The sequence below is a fragment of the Cyprinodon tularosa genome, unplaced genomic scaffold (assembly GCF_016077235.1).
Source record: "Cyprinodon tularosa strain WSP-4 unplaced genomic scaffold, ASM1607723v1 ctg124, whole genome shotgun sequence".
NCBI lineage: Eukaryota > Metazoa > Chordata > Actinopteri > Cyprinodontiformes > Cyprinodontidae > Cyprinodon > Cyprinodon tularosa.
The window spans coordinates 955,298-977,419 of NW_024038048.1; the positions used below are offsets into that span (position 1 = coordinate 955,298).

Consider the following 22,122-nt stretch of genomic DNA (forward strand, 5'->3'; position numbering starts at 1 on the left):
AACCCGCACAGGAGTTTCGGCTAACGCTGCTAACTGCTGGCAAACACTGGTTTGCCTGTTGACCCTGGAGCCGCTGCTGCTAACGGTCGGGCTGGAGGAAGGTAAACTTCTTCTTTCTAACGGCTTTTCTTCCAGAGCGCGGAGTCAACTCCTCCGTGCTGTGATTCGGCCCATTGGCCCACGGCACAGTGATTTATCGCCCCTCTCACTGTTGGAGCAGGATTCTCCAGCAGAACAAAAAAGGCCAGCCCCTCACCCCCCCCCCCCAAACATCTAAAACTTCTTCAGTGCCATTAAAAAAAGTGCAAGCGAATTGATGATAAACCTACTGTCACACCCCAGAGGCTGAAAGAGGAACTGCAGCGCAGGTATGCTAATTACAGCCAGGTTGCGCTGAGAGGAATAAAACTCACAAACTAACAAACTCTACTTGCCTACGAAAGAGGATTAGGGTCACTGAAAAAAAAGTTAACTGATTTTTAAATATTATTTCAGTTTAATATGGGAGAAAAGTCAGAATCCTGACTGTAATCTCAGAATTCTGACTTTTTTTTCTCACAATTCTGACTTGAATCTCAAAATTCTGACTTTAATCTGAGAATTCTGACTTAAATCTCAGAATTCTGACTTTTTTCTCACAATTCTGACTTTTAATGGAGATAGAATTCTGACTTTTATCTCCATTAAAGCAATAAACAAAATCAAGCAGTAAATTGTAGAATAGGCAATGGTATTCAAAATTTAAACTAAAGCTACATGTTTTTTACGTACAGTATTCATTATCTCTTATGACATTTTTTTTAAAGAAGGGTTTTTATACATACATTTATTTATTTATTTTTTATTATTATTATTTTTGTATTGTGAATGTAATGTAACATACCTCCTTATGTATTTATTTATTGTCTTATAATGGAATTTCCAAAGCAGTGTTTTTATGTGTGAATGCAGTGTGACACAGTTTGGACTATATAGCAGCAAGAGTCTGTATCAAATTTCCTTTGGGACAATAAAGTCTGTCTGTCTATCTATCTATCTTTTAGTTCTCAAGCCTTTTCCACCTTAAATAAACAACCATTATAAAACATTAACAGAATTTAAATGAATTAAGATCTAACTATGCATATCATGTACAAGATATAAATAGTCAGATCTGTGTATGAAATTAAAGACTATATCATTTTTTTCTTTCTTTTTTTATTTACTTTTGTCATGTCTTCACTTTTTAGTTGCAACTTTTCATTTAAATCAGAATCAAAATGGAAAAATGAATATGTGAAATTTAAATTAAAAGTACATGCAGCTTGAATAAAAACAGAAACAAAACTGTTGCAGTCAAATTAAATTTGCAGAAATTTGTCTCAAAACCAGAGGGGCCCTCTGTTTTTTTTAAGTTTTGAAAAACTTGATATGATATTCAGAAGGTGATATACTTTAAAAACTAAACAGCTAATTATACACGTTTCACAAAATACCTATATATCACATCCTCCAGTTCTTTAATCATTCTTTAATCCCTGTTGGTCAGAGATCATATATTGAAATTAAAATGTTGGCCTATAAAGCGATAAGTGGTTTGAGTAACTTTTCAACCTGGAGCCAAAGACCAGTTTTAGACCACATCTATTTAATACATTTATTTTTTATTCTGCTCTCTGTAATGTTTTTATATTTCTGAGTTATTTTCTTTTTGTCTTTCAATGATTCCCTGCTCATCATTTTTTTCAATCAGACTTTGTATGAATGGTGAAACCTAAATTAACTGTCTGACTCCACTCATTATTATAAAGCTGACATTTAACAGGAAAAATGCCACAGTGAACGAAAACAGCTCTGGTATGCCACTTATGTTGAGAAGATGTGTTGGGATCCAGTAAAGGTTGGTAAACAAAAGCTTTGTAACACACTCCATCTTGTAGATGTTTAAGTGGGCATCAGAGAACGGGCCACAAAGGAGCTGACCCCTTTAGCAACTGGATGGAAATTATTAGAAGAGTTCTGGACTCCAAAATGAAAATAAAGGCCTCAGATGACACACCTAGATCCAGAAAGTCCATGGTTGGACTGCCTTAGAAGATGTTTTTCAGAACTGAAGATCACATTCTGCATCTCAAGTTATTGAGTCAGACTTTTTTAAGTACCACAAAAAAACATTAAGAAATTAAAGAAAAATAAATATACTTCTGTCTTTAAAATAATCAAAATGTCTACTCAAATAGACAAAGCCCTTAACACATATATTCAGTTTCATACCACTCAGATTTTGCATTTCATTAAACCTAAAAGTACATTTTGGAACAGAATGTTCCATTTAAGTTATAATTCTGGGAGGGATTCTTATTGGTTTGTGATGATTTTTGCAATGCTTTTATGAAGCAAATAAGTCAGCATATATTTGTTTATGTAAACACGAGATGATATGTCATAAGAAATGTGTCCAAAATGCAAAAGTCAGAGTTATCAGATAATAAATTCTGCTCATCAAATTTAGTTTTTTTTATTACTCTGAATAATCATCGTCATGAAATCATATTATACAACCTTACTATCATATGACAAAAAGAACTTAGTTTTATATTCCATGACATTGATGCCATAAAATACACGTTCTTTAATATATTTTGTTTGTAAACTGTTAAGGAATTTAAACTATTTATGCACCAAAGTTAGTAAAACCTGTTTTTTGTTGCACGTGTTGTGTGTGGAGAGCGTCCCTCCATTTAAACCAATTATTGTGAGCCCACCGTGTTATACTGCCACCTGCTGGTCAACCAGTATACACTAACAGGTTCATTCTGCACTAAACTGATCACACGCAGATTACAGAAATGCCCTTACAGTAATGATACAATTCTTGCAATACATTGACATTCATATTGGTAAAAAAAAAAAAAAAAAGTATTGAGGACATCCAAAAATAAAGATAATGTGTAAATGTTTAAATTCCAAAGTCTAGATTTCATGTTGGAAGAAAAATGCTGAATCAATTTGTACATTGAATTGCATTTTACCAATTGTATTTTTTTTTTACATTTTCATGAACAAAACAAGATTTTGCTCAGATTAGGTAAATTATCTGACATGCCACCTTTATTTTTGCATGGATGATTTACTGAAGATGATAGAGAACTGGAACTTATTTTGGTGATATTTCTAATCATTTCTATTCTGTTAAAAAAGAATTTGGGATAGAGAAGGGGTTGTAAATGTTTAATAACTAGAGCTGTTTACAACTTAAATGACTGAAGAAGCAGAAAAAGCGGTATTGCATCAGGTGCAAGGGAAGTCTATTTGTAAAGCTCAATTGAGTACAAGGACAATTCAAAGTACTTTACATGAATTAGACAATAAATGGAAGAAAAATAAAAGCAGAGAAAAGGCAAACAAAGATAAATATGGTAAAAGCAGGTATTAAAAGAAATAAAACAGTTTGAACATAACCTTAGACATAGTAGTACCTTAGCTAACAGTTTAACTTCAACAGTCAAAGTTGGTTCTAAACAAATGGGTTTTTAACTTTGACTTAAAGGAACTCAGGCTTTCAGCAATTTTCCAGTCTTCTGGGAGTTTGTTCCAGATCAGTGGAGCATAGGAACTAAATGCTGCTTCTCCATGTTTGGTTACAGTCCTGAGTGTACAGAGTCTAGGGACTAAAAGGTCTGATAGGTCTGGGAGGTTGATCCACTGACAACAAATCTGTTATTTATTGAGATGCTGATCCATTCAGTGATTTATAGACTAGCAGAAGGATTTTAAAGATTTCATTTTCCATGTCTTAAAAAAAGAGGATTGAAGTAAAGGAAATTGTTAAAGAATAATTTGTGTTTACTTTTTGAAATATCTGAGCTTTACAAGCACACTATTTTTCATCAACCCTTTGTTTTATTTTAGTTTTTATTCTTTATTTTTATTTGAATAAGCGGGAGGCCTTAAATCAGAGATTATTAACTTAAGTATTCCTTTAAGCAAAATTGAGGCTAAATCTATAATTCAGAATAAAATCTGTAAGGTTTGGCAGGAACATTGGGATAATCATGACACTGGTAGAGATCTATATAAAATTCAAAAGACTGTGGGGGGGAATAGTTATACAAATGAAAGGTGGAAAGAAGAAGTAGTCATATCTCGACTTAGAATTAGTCATACTGGACTTAATAGTTCTATTTTCAAAGTAGGGAAACTCGACACACCGACTTGTAATCGCTGTAATCAGATGGAAACAGTGGAACATGTATTATTAGAATGTGATAAATATTCACAGAAAAGTCAGCACTTAAAGTCAACACTAAATAGACAAAATTGGATTTTCAATGATAAACCTTTTAGGAAGTAAATCTAATTCTGCTAGAAATCAGTTAATTCGATTTTTTTAAAAACACTGGATTATTTAATCGTATTTAAAGTAACAATATAAGTGTGTGTATGCATGTGCATATACTCACACACTAATTTATATGTGAGTTTGTATATTGATTGATAGATAATATGCAGATTTGTGCATACCATTGAGGCATGTACCCTTTATAGGGCAAGTTACCATTTTAGATCACTTCAGTGAGTTCTAGAAGCACAAGATCTATATCCAGCCATTCAACAAAGATACTGCTATATGGCTGTACATCTTATTTTGGCATTTGACCAATTAGATGAGTCCTTAAATGATATATTACCTACTGCAAATTAAGTTGGAATGAAAAAAAGCCAAGAGAAAAAGGTAAATAGTTAATTAAAAAGTTAAAAGGTAAAGTAAAAAAGTTAATAAGCCTAGTTAACAATTATATTTAGGTTTATAAACTAAAAAATGGAAGTGCCAGTATCAGCATTAATGCCTCTAAGGATATGTTGTACCAAAAAATGTGAAGAAATGTGTTTCTTTCACTCTCAGAGTGTTTTTCATGAATTTCTTAAAGAAGCACTTTTGTTATTTTTCTTAAAATATTCGGGCAGGTTTGCGTTTCCTGTTATTACATTGACATTAATTTTTGCTATCAAAATATCCATATTGTTTTAATGTTACAAAGGTAATAAGGTCTTGTCCTGGAATCCAATAACGCTACTGGGTGGAAATGTTGATGTTAAAGGATTTCACTGAGTTCATAACATCCCTTTGACATCATTGATAACCACACTCCAGTCTGGTAGGTGGCGGTAAATTCACCTTAGGTTGGTTGCCATCCGCCATTAAAAAAACAGAAAGAAGAAGAAAAAGATGCTCGTATTTTGAAAATCTCCTACCGCGTGACAGGAAGTCGTCATTGAACTTCAGTCCGGAAGTGGTCGTCATCGTAAGAAGCTGTGAGTTGGAGGCTCCGGGTAGAGAAATGTGATAAAACAGCCGCAGGTTTGACTGAAGAACATCTTGTTATTGGGAGTTTTGAATGAAAGACGGTGTTTCCTCCGGCGGTGAGTCCTTCCTGAAGCTTCTCTGTCTCGGTTTGGGTCTTTTTATTAGCCTCCGTGCAGAGAAATCATTGCACGTCCTCACTGGCAGTTACGGTGTGAAATCAAATCAGTGTCTCCAAATGAAATATAATATCCCAGTAAATATGGGCACATATCAGCCTCTGAACCAGCGTATTTTTAGCTTAACTTTGGGGGTTATTTGTTTATTTATCAATTGTGGAAAAACGTTTTTTATATTTTAAATTTCAGATCGTTTGAAAGCTGAAAATGTCGTGGATACGAGAAGGTGAATTAAACCTGCTTGAAAGGATTTCTGCAAATATCCTAACGGTACGTGTGCTTATATTTTATCATTTTTATATTTACGAGTAAATGCAATAAGTTTATCTGATTTGACATGATCCTTCAGTATAATGCTGAAATGCTTCTGGATAAGCTATGTTATATTTTGTTGTATGGATACATATCAGGATAAAATGTTAATTTGAAAGAACTTCCATGTCTTTTTAGGCTTAATGAACTTCGTATAAAGTTGCAGACATTTCAGTTAACAATCCTCTCCTATTTATGAACATGCTATAGCTGATTCAAAGCTCCTAAACATGTGAGCAACATCATGGCTGCAAGTTAGAGACCCTAAGAAGGATCAATCTATAATCTTCTGGTATCCTTACAATGGTATATTTGTTTTTACACATAGTGTGCTTCTGTTAGTCCAAGGAAAAGATAGGAATTCAAACCACTGGTTTGTGGTTTTCAGTCACTAATCCATAACATGGCAGCAGATACTTGTGACCCTTGACTGAAAGAAGTTTGGTTAAAAAATGGTAATAATCAGGTTGTTAAAGCTAAGAACGTGACATAAATAATTCAGATAAGCAATCTGTCAATTTAATGTAATAATTCATGTCTAAAGGTATGGTTAAAACAGTCTTTTCATGAGTTTGATTAACAGGAAAACTCAAAATTTAAAATGAAATGTAACTTTTTTTTTCCAGATGTTTTTTTTTCTTGAAATGTCAAAATAACTCAATGACTTTGTTTATTTGGCTCACATACCTTTGCACATATTGCAGTCCTGTGCAATCGTGTCTAGTTTAACTATTACTGCAGTGATTCTTAGTGCAAGCCTTCTCCCCAAGGACCTTTTGAACCTTGTGTGTAATGATGGGTTAATATGTTTGAAATTTTGCCCTGGGCTAAAAGTGAAAAATAAATCCTTCTTTTTGTTAGCATTGACCTCTTTACCTTTTTTTTCTCTTTATAAAGCAAGCAAAGAGATACTTTCTATGAGTGCATGGATAGGGGCTTCAGATTTAACCGTTTCTATAAAGACCTTCCTGGGATTTCTATTGGAGTTAAGCCTAAAATGTTTCATCCAGATGTCTCCGTCTGGTAGTAAAAGCATTTCAAAATCTAGAATGTTCCTTTTGCTGAAATTTATTACATTTTAAAGATGACCTTTTTTTTTTCTTTTGTAATTCTTTCAGTTTGTATTTTTGCCAGTTTATTCTCCAATTTTGTGTCTATCTGCTGCCATTTGCTTCTCATAACCTCCTTTGTTTTACATAAAGTTAATTTAAATCTTTGTGCTTATGAATCTTGTATGTAAAACCCTTTATTGTCACACAATGGGGAAATTCAATCTCTGCATTTTGACCCATCCCCTTGGGGAGCAGTGGGCTGCCATTGTGCGGCCCCTGGGGAGAAATCAGGGGTTCAGGTTCTTGCTCAGGAACCCAGAGCGCAGGCTGTGGGCAACCTTCTCAGAGCACAAGCTCACTGCTCTAACCCACTAGGCCAACACTTCCCCATATTAAATCTTCATGAATTAATATATATTATTTTAGAAGAGTTTGTATTGAATTTTAATCAATTTTGGTTCTGCTCCCAGTTTGGACCTGTTAACTGAAATAAAAAATTAAAAGGCAGCAACAAATAGACTCATTGTCCATTTGAAATGTTCCCCTCATGAAATGGCTCATTTTCTTCCCCAGAAGGAGGAGTATAAAACAATCAAAAATACAAAATATAAATTTGACTCTCCTGCTTTTTTTTTTTTTTTTTTCCCTAACCAGGCAGGACCCATGCCTAAACACGTGGCCTTCATCATGGACGGCAATAGACGTTTTGCACGCAAGAAAAACATGGAACGTCAAGATGGCCATATGCAGGGATTCAACAAGCTGGCAGAGGTCAGTTATTGTGACTTGATCCAAAAAAGTGTTGTACAAAATCTCTAAGGTTGGTCTTAAATGCTATAAATTTTGGCCTGTGCTGTTTTCTGAATCAGACCTTACGTTGGTGCAAGCACCTTAACATCCCAGAAGTGACCGTTTATGCCTTCAGCATTGAGAACTTCAAGCGCTCTAAAGAGGAGGTGGATGGGCTGATGGAGCTGGCCAGGCAGAAGTTTGAGAAGCTGCTGGAAGAACGGTGAGAGGAAATTAAAAAAACTAAACATTTCCACTCTGCTGTTTATGACACAGACGTCTTGTACATCATGTGACTAATAACTTCCTTAAAATTCATAAGGTCAGCTGAGATTTCTCTTTTTGTTTCATTTTGCGGTCATCCAGTGTACTGATTTTCTCCTTAAATACCTTCAAATGCTAACTGAATGCTTTTCAAGTTGAAATAGCAGAAATGGGCGGTTTGGATGAAAATGTTTCTCTGGTGAAGCCAGATACTCTCTCCTGCTGTGAGCGTTAGATAAACTGTGGCGCGATGTCAGGATGACCAGGACAAATACGGCTTGACTGAACGTGGGAGCTGCTGCTGTCGTTCACAAACATACCGACTCTTGTGCTATTGCAAAATGCCAGAATGTGGGCTTAACAATTTGTGTGGCTGTGATTCAATGCAGATGGCACACAAGATCCTTTTTTTATTTCTAGTTTTACTCTTTTCAGAAAGCGAACCTTGATATCCGTCTTTACAATTCTTGTTGACATAAGTTCTTCTTTATAATTTTATTTTGTTAGGGACTCTTTAATTTATAATTGCATCGAATGATCCAAGATATTTAAGTATTTTTGTAGGTTCCTTTTTCTTCTTATTATTATTTTTAAGATTTAGTTGCCTTAATTTTGTTTATTTTTTAAAATATTTAGAAAGGAAAGTGAGTTACTAGAGAGGGGAGAGGCACTGGGTCCTATTTCCACAACATAGCAGTACCCCAGATTCTATGAAATAGTTTTTTTTTTTGTTTTTTTTTTACTCATTAAACAATGTTTTCCTTAATCAGCATAGTTTCAGTAGAAAATGAATGTGATTAAGTTAAAAGTATAGTGGAGGATTTTCGCAAATTTTTAAGAAATCCCGTCCTGTATACTTATGAAAAAAAAAAATAAATAAATAAATGCACATACACAACCCTATACTCTCTCTCGTGAGGGAACACCTATTAAACCCATGTGAGAGCACGGGCCCATTTTTCCTCGTGCACGCTCCATTTAAAAGTTGCTGTTTGCATCGCTCGTACAAGCTTACTTTCCAAAAGAAGATTTGCATTTTTCCACTGGCACACTCACCACAGGTAAGTGAAATGGGGACAAGCACGTAGGACGGCCTTATACAAACATATCACCAGAATGATTGACAATTAGGAGGACTACTTATTTTGATGACCCCACTGGGAAATAGAACTTTACCTTTAAGTCACCACTCTCTGTTACGTTTAATGTTTTATTAGACATAAAGAAAAAGATGAGAAAAGCACAAGAATTATTTGTTAAAATATTTGTTCTCCATATAAATCGCAAATTAAAAACATACCGTATTTTCACGACCATAAGGCGCACCGTACTAAAAGGCGCAGTCTCAGTTATGTGTGCCATTTCTGTATTTAACACACACATAAGGCGCACCGGACTATAGGGCGCGTTTTTTATATACAGGTAAATGTCCTCTACTACCTTTAAATAGCTCTACTGCGTATTTAAAAATACAGCGGGGGCAAAACTGAGTATGACTGTGCTTTATTCATGTATTTATTACAAAGTATTAATCAAACCTGGGAGCTGGCCGTGAGACAGACACATCGCAGATGACACAGCGCTGTGATCACTCCTAAATTAACTTAAAATCCTGAAACCTGCCGACGGAATATGTTCGCTTTTATTACCGGTATCCTGGTGCCTGCAGTTTAAATTATTTAGATGAAAAACACCTGCCAGCCGCCGCGGTGAACCCGGAGGCTGCCCGGCCCAGAGGCTGCTGATGAAGGGATTTCTACTGTCGGTGCACCGCTGGTATGTGGGGGTCTGAGCGCCTCCGACAGAAATAGATAATCTGGATGAACTGACTGCAATTATGAAGTTTTCAGGTGGACTTTCTCACTTAAAAACATATTAAAACTACTTTATTCCCACTGATCACAGCAAATATAGCTGCAAGATTTAGATTATTTAGATGAAAAAACACCTGCCAGCCACCGCGCTGAAGAGGAGGAGACCCGGCCCAGAGGCTGCTGTTGAATTAAGCTTTCAGGTAGAAAAATAGAGCGGGAGCAAAACTGAGTATGATTGTGCTTTATTCATGTATTTATTACAAAGTATTAATCAAACCCATCAAAGTCATCATCCTCTGTTTCTGAATTAAACAGCTGCGCTAAATCAGACATGCCAATTTCCCCTTCTTCGCTGTCAGAGTCACTTTCCGTGCAGCGCAGCTCCTCAGAAATAACGCCGGCTTTTGCGAAAGCTTGAACAACAGAGCCAGCAGACACTTTAGTCCAAGCATCTACAATCCATCCGCTAACTGTGGCGTAACTTGCCCGGCGCTGCCTTCCACTTTTCGTGAAACTGTGGTCTCCGTCTGTCATCCATCGCTCCCACGCCGCTCGCAGCCTTACTTTGAACGGCCGCTTCACACCGATGTCGAGCGGTGGAAGTTCCTTTGTCAGACCCCCCGGGATAACGGCGAACACAGCGTTTATTTTTTTTCACCATGTTTTTCACATCAGCTGTGAGATGGGCACGCAGCGATGGTGATGCGTGGAAAAAACCACCTGGTCTCCTCACATACACCTCCCTCAGCCACGCTTTCATCATCTCCTCATCCATCCAGCCTTTTTCATTTGCCTTAATATCATATGTCATCAGAGCGATGTGTCGTCTCACAGCCAGCTCCCAGATCAGCTTCTCTGATTCGTTGATGCGGCGCGTCCAGCAGCAAAACTTAAATTTTTCCATCTCGAGCAGCAGCAGCGCGTTGGCGACGCGCTGCGCCTGCTGCTCAAAACACGCTGCGGGACCTTTTGCTGCGTCTATACGCTCGTCAACCGTTGGCTTCTGCTGCACCTGCTGGGTCCGGTTCACAGCGAGCACAGCATTAATTTGTTTCACCATGTTTTTCACATCAGCTGTGAGATGGGCACGCATGGAGTCAGATTAACAGCGATGGTGATGAGTGGAAAAAAACCCACCTGGTCTCCTTACATTCACCTCCCTCAGCCACTCTTTCATCATCTCCTCAATGAGGTGGTCTCAAAAGTCGCAGTTGCAACACACATAGGGCGCACCGCACCAAAGGGCGCACCGCTCATTTTGAGGGGAAAAAAAGACGTTTATGTGCGCCTTATGGTCGTGAAAATACGGTAATCCTCACAGGCACATTTTGGTTCTTGACATAAAATCAACAAACAAATTTTCAACCTAATTTATGTTGTGTAATGATAATTACAATGATGCATATATATATTTGAGAAACAGCATCTGGAAAATGTTTCTAACTTTTCAGCAAATAACTGAAAAGCCGACTAAGTGACAGAGCGGTCACTTTAAAGCAGGATTTAAGTGTTTTATATTAGAGATCAGTGTAGTTGGGTTTTAGGTGGAACCTGGAATATATTTGCTAGATAACGTCAATCTTTCCCCTAACTTCGGTTTTTCCAGACTGCCAACATTCCAGCCTGTTTCTGTTCTAAAACTTTAAATCAGCTGTGGTCTTTTCAGCCTTCCTGCTGTATCAGGTTTTGCTGTATTGGCCTGACTTGCCTCAACATGTCGTACGAAATAGTGTTTTTTTTTTGAGGTAACGTCTTGCATATTTTTGCAAGTCTGACTTGAATTTAAGGACCGCTCAGATTACGGTTACAACTAACGATTATTTAGCAAATTGATTAATCTGTCGATAATTTTTTTCGATTTATAATTGGATATTTTTTTTATATAATTTCTGCTCTAATTTGGCCGCTCTATCAGCTAAAGGCATGTTTTAGAGTCTCTATACTCTGTAGTTAACAATTAATTGATAACTAAATTAGTTGATGATTATTTCAATAATCGATTAATCATGATTAATTGTTTCAGCCCTAGTTCAGATTCTGATATTAGCAAACCTTAAGTTCTGTTTGCTTAGAAACTACATCCATACTGAAGTGTGTTTGTTCCTCATATCAGCCTTCCATGCTGAAAATCACTCACCAGCTTGTTTCTCAGTCACTGGCTGTTATATTAACTGAAATGTAAATTTTAAGTGTCATGCATTTAAATACAGCAAATCTACTTTGGTTTAAAATAATAAACATTATAGATTGTATTTGTTATTCACTTTACATTTGAAACAAATCTCAAAGTGCCACAGTCAATAAAAATTACCACAAAAAAAACATAATAAAATAAAGACTCTTAAACATAGATTAAGATACACAAAACTGAAAGCAAAACAAGGCGTGTAGAATTATTTTCGAACTATTGTTTTAGTAAATGCATCTTCAGATTACAAAGCGACCCCTCTATAAGGGAACCAGTAAATGGATGTGGAAAGAAACGACATTCAGAGAGTGTTTGTGTTTTCTTATTCCTTTTTAGGCCTAAAAATAATTTTTGCACCAGGTGCAGTCAGCAGACGGACATTGTTTTAACCCAGTGTCATTAATAGATCTACTCGGGGCTGTTTTTTCTCCCTTAGTTGCATAATGAAAATAATAGATGCCATTTATTACTTTGAACAAGTTTTGTTTTCAACCATTCCCTCTGGGAGGTGACCTTAATTTAAAGGGCAACAACATTTAAGCTTTTTGCTTTGAAACATGATTGTAAAAATAATCACATCAAAAATGTATCACAACAAACAATGAAAATAAATGAAACTAAATTTTTGCACCCGGTGGTCTCTCACAGAGAGCTCATATATCAATTATAATAGACATCGAAAAACAGGGATAAACTAATGTCACACTGAGCTATGAAAGGACAACTCACACATATAAATATTTATTTATAAAAGTGCAATGATCTATTATATGGATTGACCACCTAGTCTATCTAGTCTCCTGCTTTAGTTTACTATCATATTATTAGAAAAGTTTTAGTGACTGTGGAAAATGTCTCATCCAACCTGAATAAATTAAGTTGTTTTGTCCTCTAATGTTATTTTTCTGCTTCATTTTTTTAAAATCCCTCCCTCATATGAATGCATCTCTGTTCTATCTTATAGGGAAAATCTGGAAAAACACGGCGTTTGTATCCGAGTGCTGGGGGACTTGAATATGTTGCCGTTGGACCTTCAACAGGTTATTGCCAAAGCTGTGATCATGACAAAGAACCACAATAAGTATGTTCATTTATTTATGCTTCTTTATGCATTATTAAATAACTTCATCTAAACCTAAATAGAGACTAAACAAAACAAAATGTTTGTTTTGCAGATGCTTTCTCAACGTGTGTTTTGCCTACACATCAAGATATGAAATCACCAACGCTGTGAGGGAGATGGCCTGGGGAGTGGAGCAGGGACTGATCAAAGCAAGGTCAGCAATTCACAGGACACTTGCGGGTTAATCTTGTCAATACTGCATGTTAAATAGCATTGGGAAGATAATCCGGGGAGCTGGGGCTTTAACAAGCTGCTTGTCTTTCTGTCATACTCAGTGACGTTTCTGAGACGTTGCTAAGCGAGTGCCTGTACAGCAATAACTCTCCCAATCCTGATTTGCTCATCCGTACCTCAGGAGAGGTGCGCCTCAGCGACTTCCTGCTTTGGCAGGTATGGAGCAATACTGATTATTATCCATTGGGGGTTTGGAAAAGAGTGAAAAGAACATGATAAATGTGCGGGAAATATCCTTTTTATATTACTGCTCCTGCATTGAAAAATAACTATTGAATTTAGGCATGTATTTCAGGTTCTTTTAATTAAAACCAAACATAAAACGGAAAAAGGCTTTTTAACAAACTGGAACAGTCCCACGGCCTGCAGTGCTGCTAAGAAGTCATCATTGATGTAAATATTAGCTTTGATTTAGGACTTTTAAAGACACCTTTAAAACATTATAAGTTAATATATAACTTCAAGGTATTAAAAAAAATGAATAGGGTTGATGTACAAGTTTGATTTATTGTGAACTTCCTGTTTTCTTTACAATAAAAGTTCAATCTCCTCTCATATCTATATACATTTACTCCTGTAAATGGTATTGTTCTTTATACCTGTTGGTAAAAACCTCAGGTGGTTTCCAGGTTTAATCTATAAATGTATAGTGGTTTTGAAAAGGTTTTTCCAGAGGCTTAATTTGATCTGTTCAACAACAATTTTCTTTTTCTTTTAACTTTATTTTTAGTTTTTAACCAGGAACAAACGGGTAAAGGTTCACCTTACATTACATCAGTATTGTGACTTGCATCACAACAAAAGAACCCAGGAGCGAGATACTAACCCCTCTGTAAAGCTGATAGATTTGATCCACAAAACGTGAATATTTTGAGTCTTTGAGTGATGATCCCAGTCTTGTCAGAGTCTCCATCCTTTCTCCTTCTGGAGACATGGTGGAAAAAGTCAGATGTCTCCATTTGGTGATTTAGGATCTTTGTGAAGAGCTTTGGCAGGGAGCTTGACTGGAGCTAACATTTGGTGATTGCCTCCTTGCTTGCAATCATAAAAATCTGCAGTATGTATGTGTCACTTGTACCGAGTCCTTCAGGGAATTATCTGAGGTACAAAGAGATAAAGGAAAAGTTTATTGCTTAAATTACTCAACATCTTTCTAAAACATCTTCAACCTCAGACAGGACCAGAAGACATAAAAGCAGAGACCGTTCCCACTCCATTCAGTGAGAGAACTCTGTACCACCTAACCTCAGTTTTTGCTTTGGAGTAATAAAACATCCGATTAGATTCCTCTGGCCAAAGTAAGAAGTTTGTAGGAAAGGACATGTTGCTTTAGCGTCATCTTTAAAATTAAAGGCTTGGCTCCTTTTCCCATCACTGTCTTTTAAGTCTTCATCTCTTTCTCATCGATAGGAAATTTCTGTAAAGCTTAGCAATTAGGCCTTTTCTTAAACAATATTTGTAAAAATTCTTATCATCCAAAAGAGCCTCATGCTACCAGCAGCCCCCTCCCAGTTGGTACAAAGCTCTTAGGATTTAAAACCTTATTTTGACTCTTCATTTTCTTTCACGTTCCTTTGTCCAAACAGTTGATCTAGTGTATTCTAAAATAGAATTCAGCCTTTAGGTTCCTGGATTGATATTAAAAATGTATTTTTTTCTGAGAGTACCGGTAATGGGAAGTCAGATGACTGAAACTGGGTGCTAGAGTTAAAACAGATAGTTATAAATGGGGTTAAAGCTTGATTGCTTCAAAAAGTGGGTTATCAGGGAGACCATATGAACCTGCATTGATCAGAGAAAATCAGCCATCATGTCAAAATGTTGCAACCAATTTTAGTTTTTATGACATTTGATGTACATTGGAACTGTATTTTAAACTTATACTGTCTGCATGTAAACTGAGTTGTCTGACTTCTGTTTGAAACTTGATAATCTTGTATTTGAAGATGAGAAAGGATAAACTGATGAACCTTTTTTTTTTTTTTTCTTTCCTTTTGTCCAGACATCCCATTCCTGCCTAGTGTTTCAGTCGGTTCTGTGGCCTGAATACTCCTTTTGGAACCTGTGTGAAGCTATTATCCAGTATCAGTTGAATCATAAATCCATCCAGGTAATTTCCTATGTTGACCCATTTTGTTTTTGACCTGATGAGAAATGAGAAACGGCAAAAGAAACAAAAGAAAGATGTTTTGGAAGATTGAAGAGTTTTTAAAACAATTAAAAAGTGTTTCATTTCTTATCTGTACCAAAACGTTTGTTTCTCTCCTTGAGGTGATGTTGATGTAGTATCTCAGAACGTTTGATCAAACAGCAGATGAACGTGGGGCAACATCTGTCACATTGCACTCTGATGTTTCCCTTTACCATTTCCATAACTGCTTTAGACATGCACCACAGCATCAGGATCATTGTTTTTTAAACCAACTCGCCCCTTTTTCGGTTGGAAGGCTGAATGTTCTTCAGCTTGCTGCTGGAACAGCAGACACTTCTAATGATCAGGTCTAAATCAAAATCCCAGCTGTCTCCAAGACTCGCATTCTGGTTGCTTCTGTGTGTCTTGCCAGTCAGCTGATCAATTAATCAGGGATTATCCACATTTAAACTGCATTGATGAAGACAGAGGCCGCTATAATAGTGTGTGCAGCCAATCGCAACAACAAGGCCATATCTCTGTGGTATCTCCCTGAGCTATATATCTAGGTTCAGAGTAATAATATTTGATAGAAGCTGGAGATTCTTAGTAGGTGTTTATTTATTATTCCGCTATGAAATAATAATCATCTCATCTATTAATAAAGTTCTGTGTGGAAAACATATTTCTGCTAAACTAATGTAAATCTGTTTTCCAAACTTCTTCATAAGATCCAGGGCTCTGATTTATCAAGTTTGTGTGCATATAAAACTAGGCCTGAAACTTCTGCATGCTACTTTAAATGCAATGTTTTTGATCCATGGGAACCTTGGGGTCCCTCATGCCAACCCTTATCCAGACTTAGGTACATTCTGGAGGAAGGGGGAAACTAAGATGAACAGGTGGAGAACCGAAGCCAGTATAGGTTATCTTAGCTTTTCAGTTTCCCTTCATTTAAAACCATCATAGATGGATGTCATCATCAGAAGTATACAGTATATCAGTGTAATCAGTGTTCAAACTGATGAACCATAAACTTTTAAACGATTTCTCAGCATCACATCCGCTTCCTCAGTGATCCACAGGGTGATTTTACACATTGACTTCCTCTTTGGAAGGTGTAAACATTTTTAATTCGATGTGACACCTGAGTGCAATGCTGCACAATGGATGCTGCTCTGCTGGAGAACTTTCAAAAATGTAAGAAATAGAAAAAGGTGTTTTCAGGGATACCAATGTTCCCTGACCTAAAACGTGACTGGTTTATCAGCCAGTCCGACTCCCTAGAGCGGGGGTGACCGACCATTTTAAGGCTGAAGGACACTTTAAGCGTACTGAGTCATAGGAAAGGCTACCAATACTGACCTGTGAATTGCAAGGGTCAGAATTTGACATTGTCATTTTGAAATTCTCTATAAATGATAACAAAAGAATAAAATATCAAACTTAGCCCGCTGGCGTGTTGTTCTATTTTAAGAAGATTCTGAGGCCATTCCATGTGGTCCTTGAGGGCCCCCGTGGGCACCGCGTTGGTGACCCCTGCCCTAGAGCATTGATCTTGGATTAATGTTCAGTGCTCTTGCTGGACCCTCACCATTCCTCTTCATCAGAATGTAGCTGAGTGCACTGTAGTACAGAAACAGAAATATGTATAACCTGCATTTCATAGTATATATAAGATAAAATATATATTAAAAATCATTAGTGGGGCCATATTAATTAATTATAAATTTGATAAGAGCAAGAAATGGATGTGGTTTGATGCCATAGTCTGAAACCATAAAGAGTCCATATTTCTATTAAGCAATCAGAAAATGTCTAAATATAATATAAGATTATGTTGCTGAGCAATTTGGTGGGAAGATTATCCAGATTTTTGGCTTTTATTTATTTTTTTTAATTCAGTAATTACAGCTGTTGACTATTGTTGTCCCTGGTAATTAGCTCCAATTGTTTGAATTCCCCTGCAGGTGTTTAAACATAATTAACTCTGTAAATGTATCTGTAAAGCTGAGATATTAAGTTTGGCACAAAATGCTAAAATTTTTACCATCTTTGGTAGCATAATTGTTAAATGATCCATATCACAGACTCTGTTACCATTTTTAATACTTAGAGATTTTTTTCACGCCGCTGCTGTAGCTACCAAACATGTTTATCTGACTCCTCACTCACCAACACATCACGTTAAACATGCCTTTTTGCTCTCTACCCTGCAGTTGCCACTAGTAACTATTGAATAACACTGATCAAATGGCTCATTTAATTACACAGTGACATTCACACAGGGCTCTGCATGGACCCCCGGTCTATACAAGAAACCAGATTTTTGTTGTGCTTCCATTCCTTTTTTATTTATTAATTTTTTTTAAGTTCCTTCTTGACCATTTTTATACAGATCGGTTATTACAAATTAGTTGTTTATGGCATCAAACAAAATGTCTTAAACGGCAGGATATTTCATTTGCACCGGACATTTCTGCAGTTTATTTTTACATTTTTTTTTTTTAGTTTGTACATGAAGACTGTCATCATCCCCAACACCGACTGTGAATATGTAGCAAATCCATCTTTGATGGAAAGCTGTTATTCAGCTCAAACTATGACATTTAGGCACATGAAATGGATTACATGTTTTGATGAGGACCCTTTGTCTGACTAAAACTACCTTTTAGAATGGGCAGCTTCTAGGCTGGTATAAACATAAATATCATTAGGCACCTATTTCTGTGTTAAATATTTTTCAGTGAGCTGATGTAATATTTTAAATATAAGAAAGAGAGTGTTTCCATAATCTATATGTGGAAAGTTCTCTTAAAATCCTAAACACTTTTCTGTGTGTAATTGATCTATTTGTGATTAATTACTGAATTAAAGAGGCATTGTGGAGTTTTCTAATGATAATAATTGAACTTTGATCTCACACTGGCGAAAGTCACCTCTGCATTTAACCCATCCCCTTCCGGAGCAGTGGGCTGCCATTGTTTGGCGCCCAGGGAGCAGTGTGGTGTTAAAGGAATAGTACACCCAAAACATGATTAGCCTTCATTTTCTACTCACCCCCATGCTGAACAACACTCTGGAGTACTTTTTTGATATCTCAAATGCATCTGGAGATCTGGGAGGCTTCTTGCTGTCTGCTGACATTCAAATAATGGAAGTCTATGGTGCCCGAGGCAGAAAGGTCCATAAAAGTCCACAAAAAACATGTCAATATTCCTCCATACTTCTCGTCCAATGTATTCCAAGTGTCCTGAGTGGGTAGCATCCCTAATTTACTCGAAACGAAGTCATTTAGAATGTTTTTAGAGCATAAACAGTAGTGTATAGGATTTCCTGAAAGCGCGTTCACGAGTCTACGGAAACCGCGGCAGACCAAACCAAATGAAAGTGCGCATTCAGCTCGGCAAAGAACTCATGCTCTTCCTCAACACTGAAGTCCTCAGACATTTTCTTTCGTTGTTTCTTTCTTTGCACAGGTAAACAGCACATTTCTTCTTCTACGCTTGCATTATCGGCAGAGCAGACGCTGAATGCGCACTTTCATCTGGTTTGGTCTGCCGGCTTCCGTAGCGTCGTGAACGCGCATGTGCGCGCTTTCAGGAAATCCTATACACTACTGTTTATGCTCTAAAAACATTCTAAATGACTTCGTTTCGAGTAAATTATGGACGCTACCCACTCAGGACACTTGGATTACATTGGACGAGCAGTATGGAGGAATATTGACACGTTTTTTGTGGACTTTTATGGACTTTTCTGCCTCGGGCGCTGGGGACCTCCATTATTTGAATGTCAGCAGACAGCAAGAAGCCTCCCAGATCTCCAGATGCATTTGAGATATCAAAAAAGTACTCCAGAGTGTTGTTCAGCATGGGGGTGAATGAAAAATGAAGGCTAATCATGTTTTTGGTGTACTATTCCTTTAAGGGTCTTGCTCAGGGACCCAGAGTGCAGGCTGCAAGGATCGAACCGGATACTTGCAACCTTCTTAGAGCACAAGTGCACTTCTCCAACCACTAGGCCAACCATGATACTACTATCGCTGGCCGAAACAGAAGTGCGTTACTCTTCTGCTCGTTATGTGGAGTTTCCATTGGTGTAAGATTTTAGCTGGATGCCGGTCGCGTCTTAGTATCCACAAAATCCATGTTTAATATAACGCTTTGATTGTTTGCTAGGTCGGAAACATTTAACATGGACACGCTACGCTTCACGTCACATCCACAGAGATCGCGTTAGAAAGTCCGACCTGAAGTAAATTCAGGAAAATAGGCTACAGGCTTATTTTCCTGTAATAAAGTGCTGAACTACTGAGGTGGCAGTCTGCTAATCAAAATATGTTTTAGTTGTAAAATAAAAGGCTGTTTTAAAGATATTTTCAGTCAAAACTTAGGTACTGAAATGTTTTTATTCCGTTCTAACTGGTTGAGAAATGAGAATAAAAGATAAATAATTTTTAAATAAATGCTGCTAGCTATGAGAATGAGGTTGAATAACCTAATACTTACCCAGGGATTTTTACCTGATCATTATGGAAATACTGTCTATTATATCCCAAACTTTTCCGTTTGTGTTGCATTGCAGAAAGCCAGAGATCTCCATCGAGAGGAACAGGTCCTCCAGCAGCTGGAGGCAGATTGTGCCTGCGTAGCGGAGCAACTTCCGCATCATGGGAACGGAAAGCCAGCCGATGCCCAAAGAAGACAAGAGGCACTGCAGCACTACACTGTAGCTCGGGAAGCACGAGTTCAGGACTTCCTGGAAGCACTGAAGCACAAGAGAGACTCTTTCTTTACTAACTTATGCAGTGATACTGTCCCGACCTAGAAAAAATGACAGAAGAACTAACCTAAAGGTGAAGTAGGATTAAAACCCTTCCAGTTGTTTTCCTACAAGTGCTTCTAAGGAACAGGAGGGAGCACACAGTGACTGGGGATGGTTTTATTTTGTTGCTGATTTATATAAAACAACAAGAGGACAATGTTTACCCCTATGGGGCTGTAGACTAATTGATATATATTTATGATTGTAGATTTGCAAAATAAAATGAAAAAACTGGTCAAGATTTTGTAAGTTGATTGTGCAAATTATCTGTGACGTGCATGTCGATTGAAAAGTCATTGGTGAAAGCCACGCAGCCTGTGTTCAGGAAGGGTTTCCAACACAGTTTTCCTCCAGTAACTAATGCAGTTCTGTTTGTTGTTGCTGAAAATTTTGTTTGTCGAGTGTTTTTTTTAAAGACGTCTATATTTTGACCAGCTTTCTCAAACAATAAATTGAGAACTATATATCAGAAGTTTGTTCTTTTATTTTTTGGGGGGTTTTGACAAGATTTTACTGTTTTCCTGTCTGGTATAGTCATCCCATTATATTATTACCAAAAAGAAATCCAGTTTTGGTTAATATTTTGTGTAATAACTTTTTGCAGAGCTTAGTAGGTAGAGCTTTTAGCACGATGTAGGGCTTAAATGATACATTTAGTCTTTAAAATTAGTTGGAAATCTTGACAACACTATCAGACCTTTAAAAAATTAACCAAATTTCAATAACCAGACTAAATTACTCGATCCAAGAGCCAAATGACAAACTAACATTTTACTTTTCTTGCTTAACTTCATTTAGTAAAGTTCAAAACTGTAAATCCAATTTCACACCTTAAGGTGCTGAATAAAGAAATGTGCACAGAATGTATCCAAATAAACTTAAATACTTTATGGATTATTTATAAACGAAATATAAACGAAATTTTTTGTGCACACAATTCATTGAATGGTAGATATCTAATTTTGATTGGTATGATATCTTTACAGTTTCCACTTTTACTCAATATTCTTCGGTATGGCTACTCTCTTTTGTTTACTCATCCCACCATGAGTTATTTGAGCTGTTTGGACATGAGGTGAAAATACAGTAAGCAAATATTTTAGCTTGAATTTCTAATCATTTCCTAACATATAGGAATTACCTACTGTTAGGATTCATGTGGAAACACTAGAATTTGCACATTACTGTCTGATTACATATGTTTAAATATTAAATCTGATTTTACAAGTCAATGATTACTACTTGAGTAGCCATTTTACCAACTACTTTTTTACTGTTGAGATTTTTGGATGACGACTTTTTATTTTGAGTAAAAATATATAAGAAGTAGCTGTTCTTGTTTGAGTAAACCTTTTAGGTACTCTGTCCACCCCTGCTAAGATTATTGATGGATCAATACAAAGTACTGCATAAATCTAGAGTGCAAAAAGAAGGATTGGATCATCTGTTTGGTTCAAACACATAATCAGCATATTATTCACTCCATATACACAACACAGGTGGCATCAAGCTGTTTGGATATTTGTCTTCAGCAGGTACGGGAAAGATGGCGATAATTCTTGTGGAATATAGAAAAATATGAAAGAAGACCTGTTGGAGGCTGCAAGGGACTAAAGACTGGGACAGATTTTCCTCTTATAATAGAGTACATCTACTATATTAGGTTAAATGTGTGTCTGAATTCGAAATGCTATGAGACACATCTAAACAAGTAGTATCTGCATTTGCAGATACTATTTTTTTTAAAATAGTTTTCCCCCCTATTACTTTAAATTATGCACTACCTTGTGTTGCTCTCTTTTGGGATATGCAATACAATATCTATGCAATGCATTGAAGTCTTAATTAGTGGTTAGAGTACACCAACGAATATGAAACCATTTGTCAAACCCAAAATGGTATTACAGAGCGGAGGGACCGCCATT

The 22,122-nt window shown here is 36.7% G+C and overlaps 1 protein-coding gene across 1 annotated transcript; it reads left to right on the plus strand.

Annotated features, from left to right (window-relative positions):
- The first annotated feature begins 5,246 nt into the window (after window positions 1–5,246).
- dhdds (dehydrodolichyl diphosphate synthase) lies at window positions 5,247–20,669 on the plus strand. The gene is made up of 9 exons (XM_038276340.1): window positions 5,247–5,403; window positions 5,653–5,733; window positions 7,482–7,598; window positions 7,697–7,839; window positions 12,847–12,963; window positions 13,058–13,159; window positions 13,281–13,395; window positions 15,242–15,349; window positions 19,958–20,669. Exons 2-9 carry the CDS (start codon window positions 5,671–5,673, stop codon window positions 20,198–20,200), a joined length of 1,008 nt encoding a protein of 335 aa, XP_038132268.1. The 5' UTR covers window positions 5,247–5,403; window positions 5,653–5,670; the 3' UTR covers window positions 20,201–20,669.
- The last annotated feature ends 1,453 nt before the right edge of the window (window positions 20,670–22,122 follow it).

Bases quoted from the DNA above. Each gene is read 5' to 3' on its own strand.
- dhdds (XM_038276340.1), top strand. From the start codon at position 5,671: ATGTCGTGGATACGAGAAGGTGAATTAAACCTGCTTGAAAGGATTTCT. The intron at 7,599-7,696 runs GTCAGTTATTGT...TTTCTGAATCAG, and splicing joins GATTCAACAAGCTGGCAGAG to ACCTTACGTTGGTGCAAGCA. The intron at 7,840-12,846 runs GTGAGAGGAAAT...TCTATCTTATAG, and splicing joins GAGAAGCTGCTGGAAGAACG to GGAAAATCTGGAAAAACACG.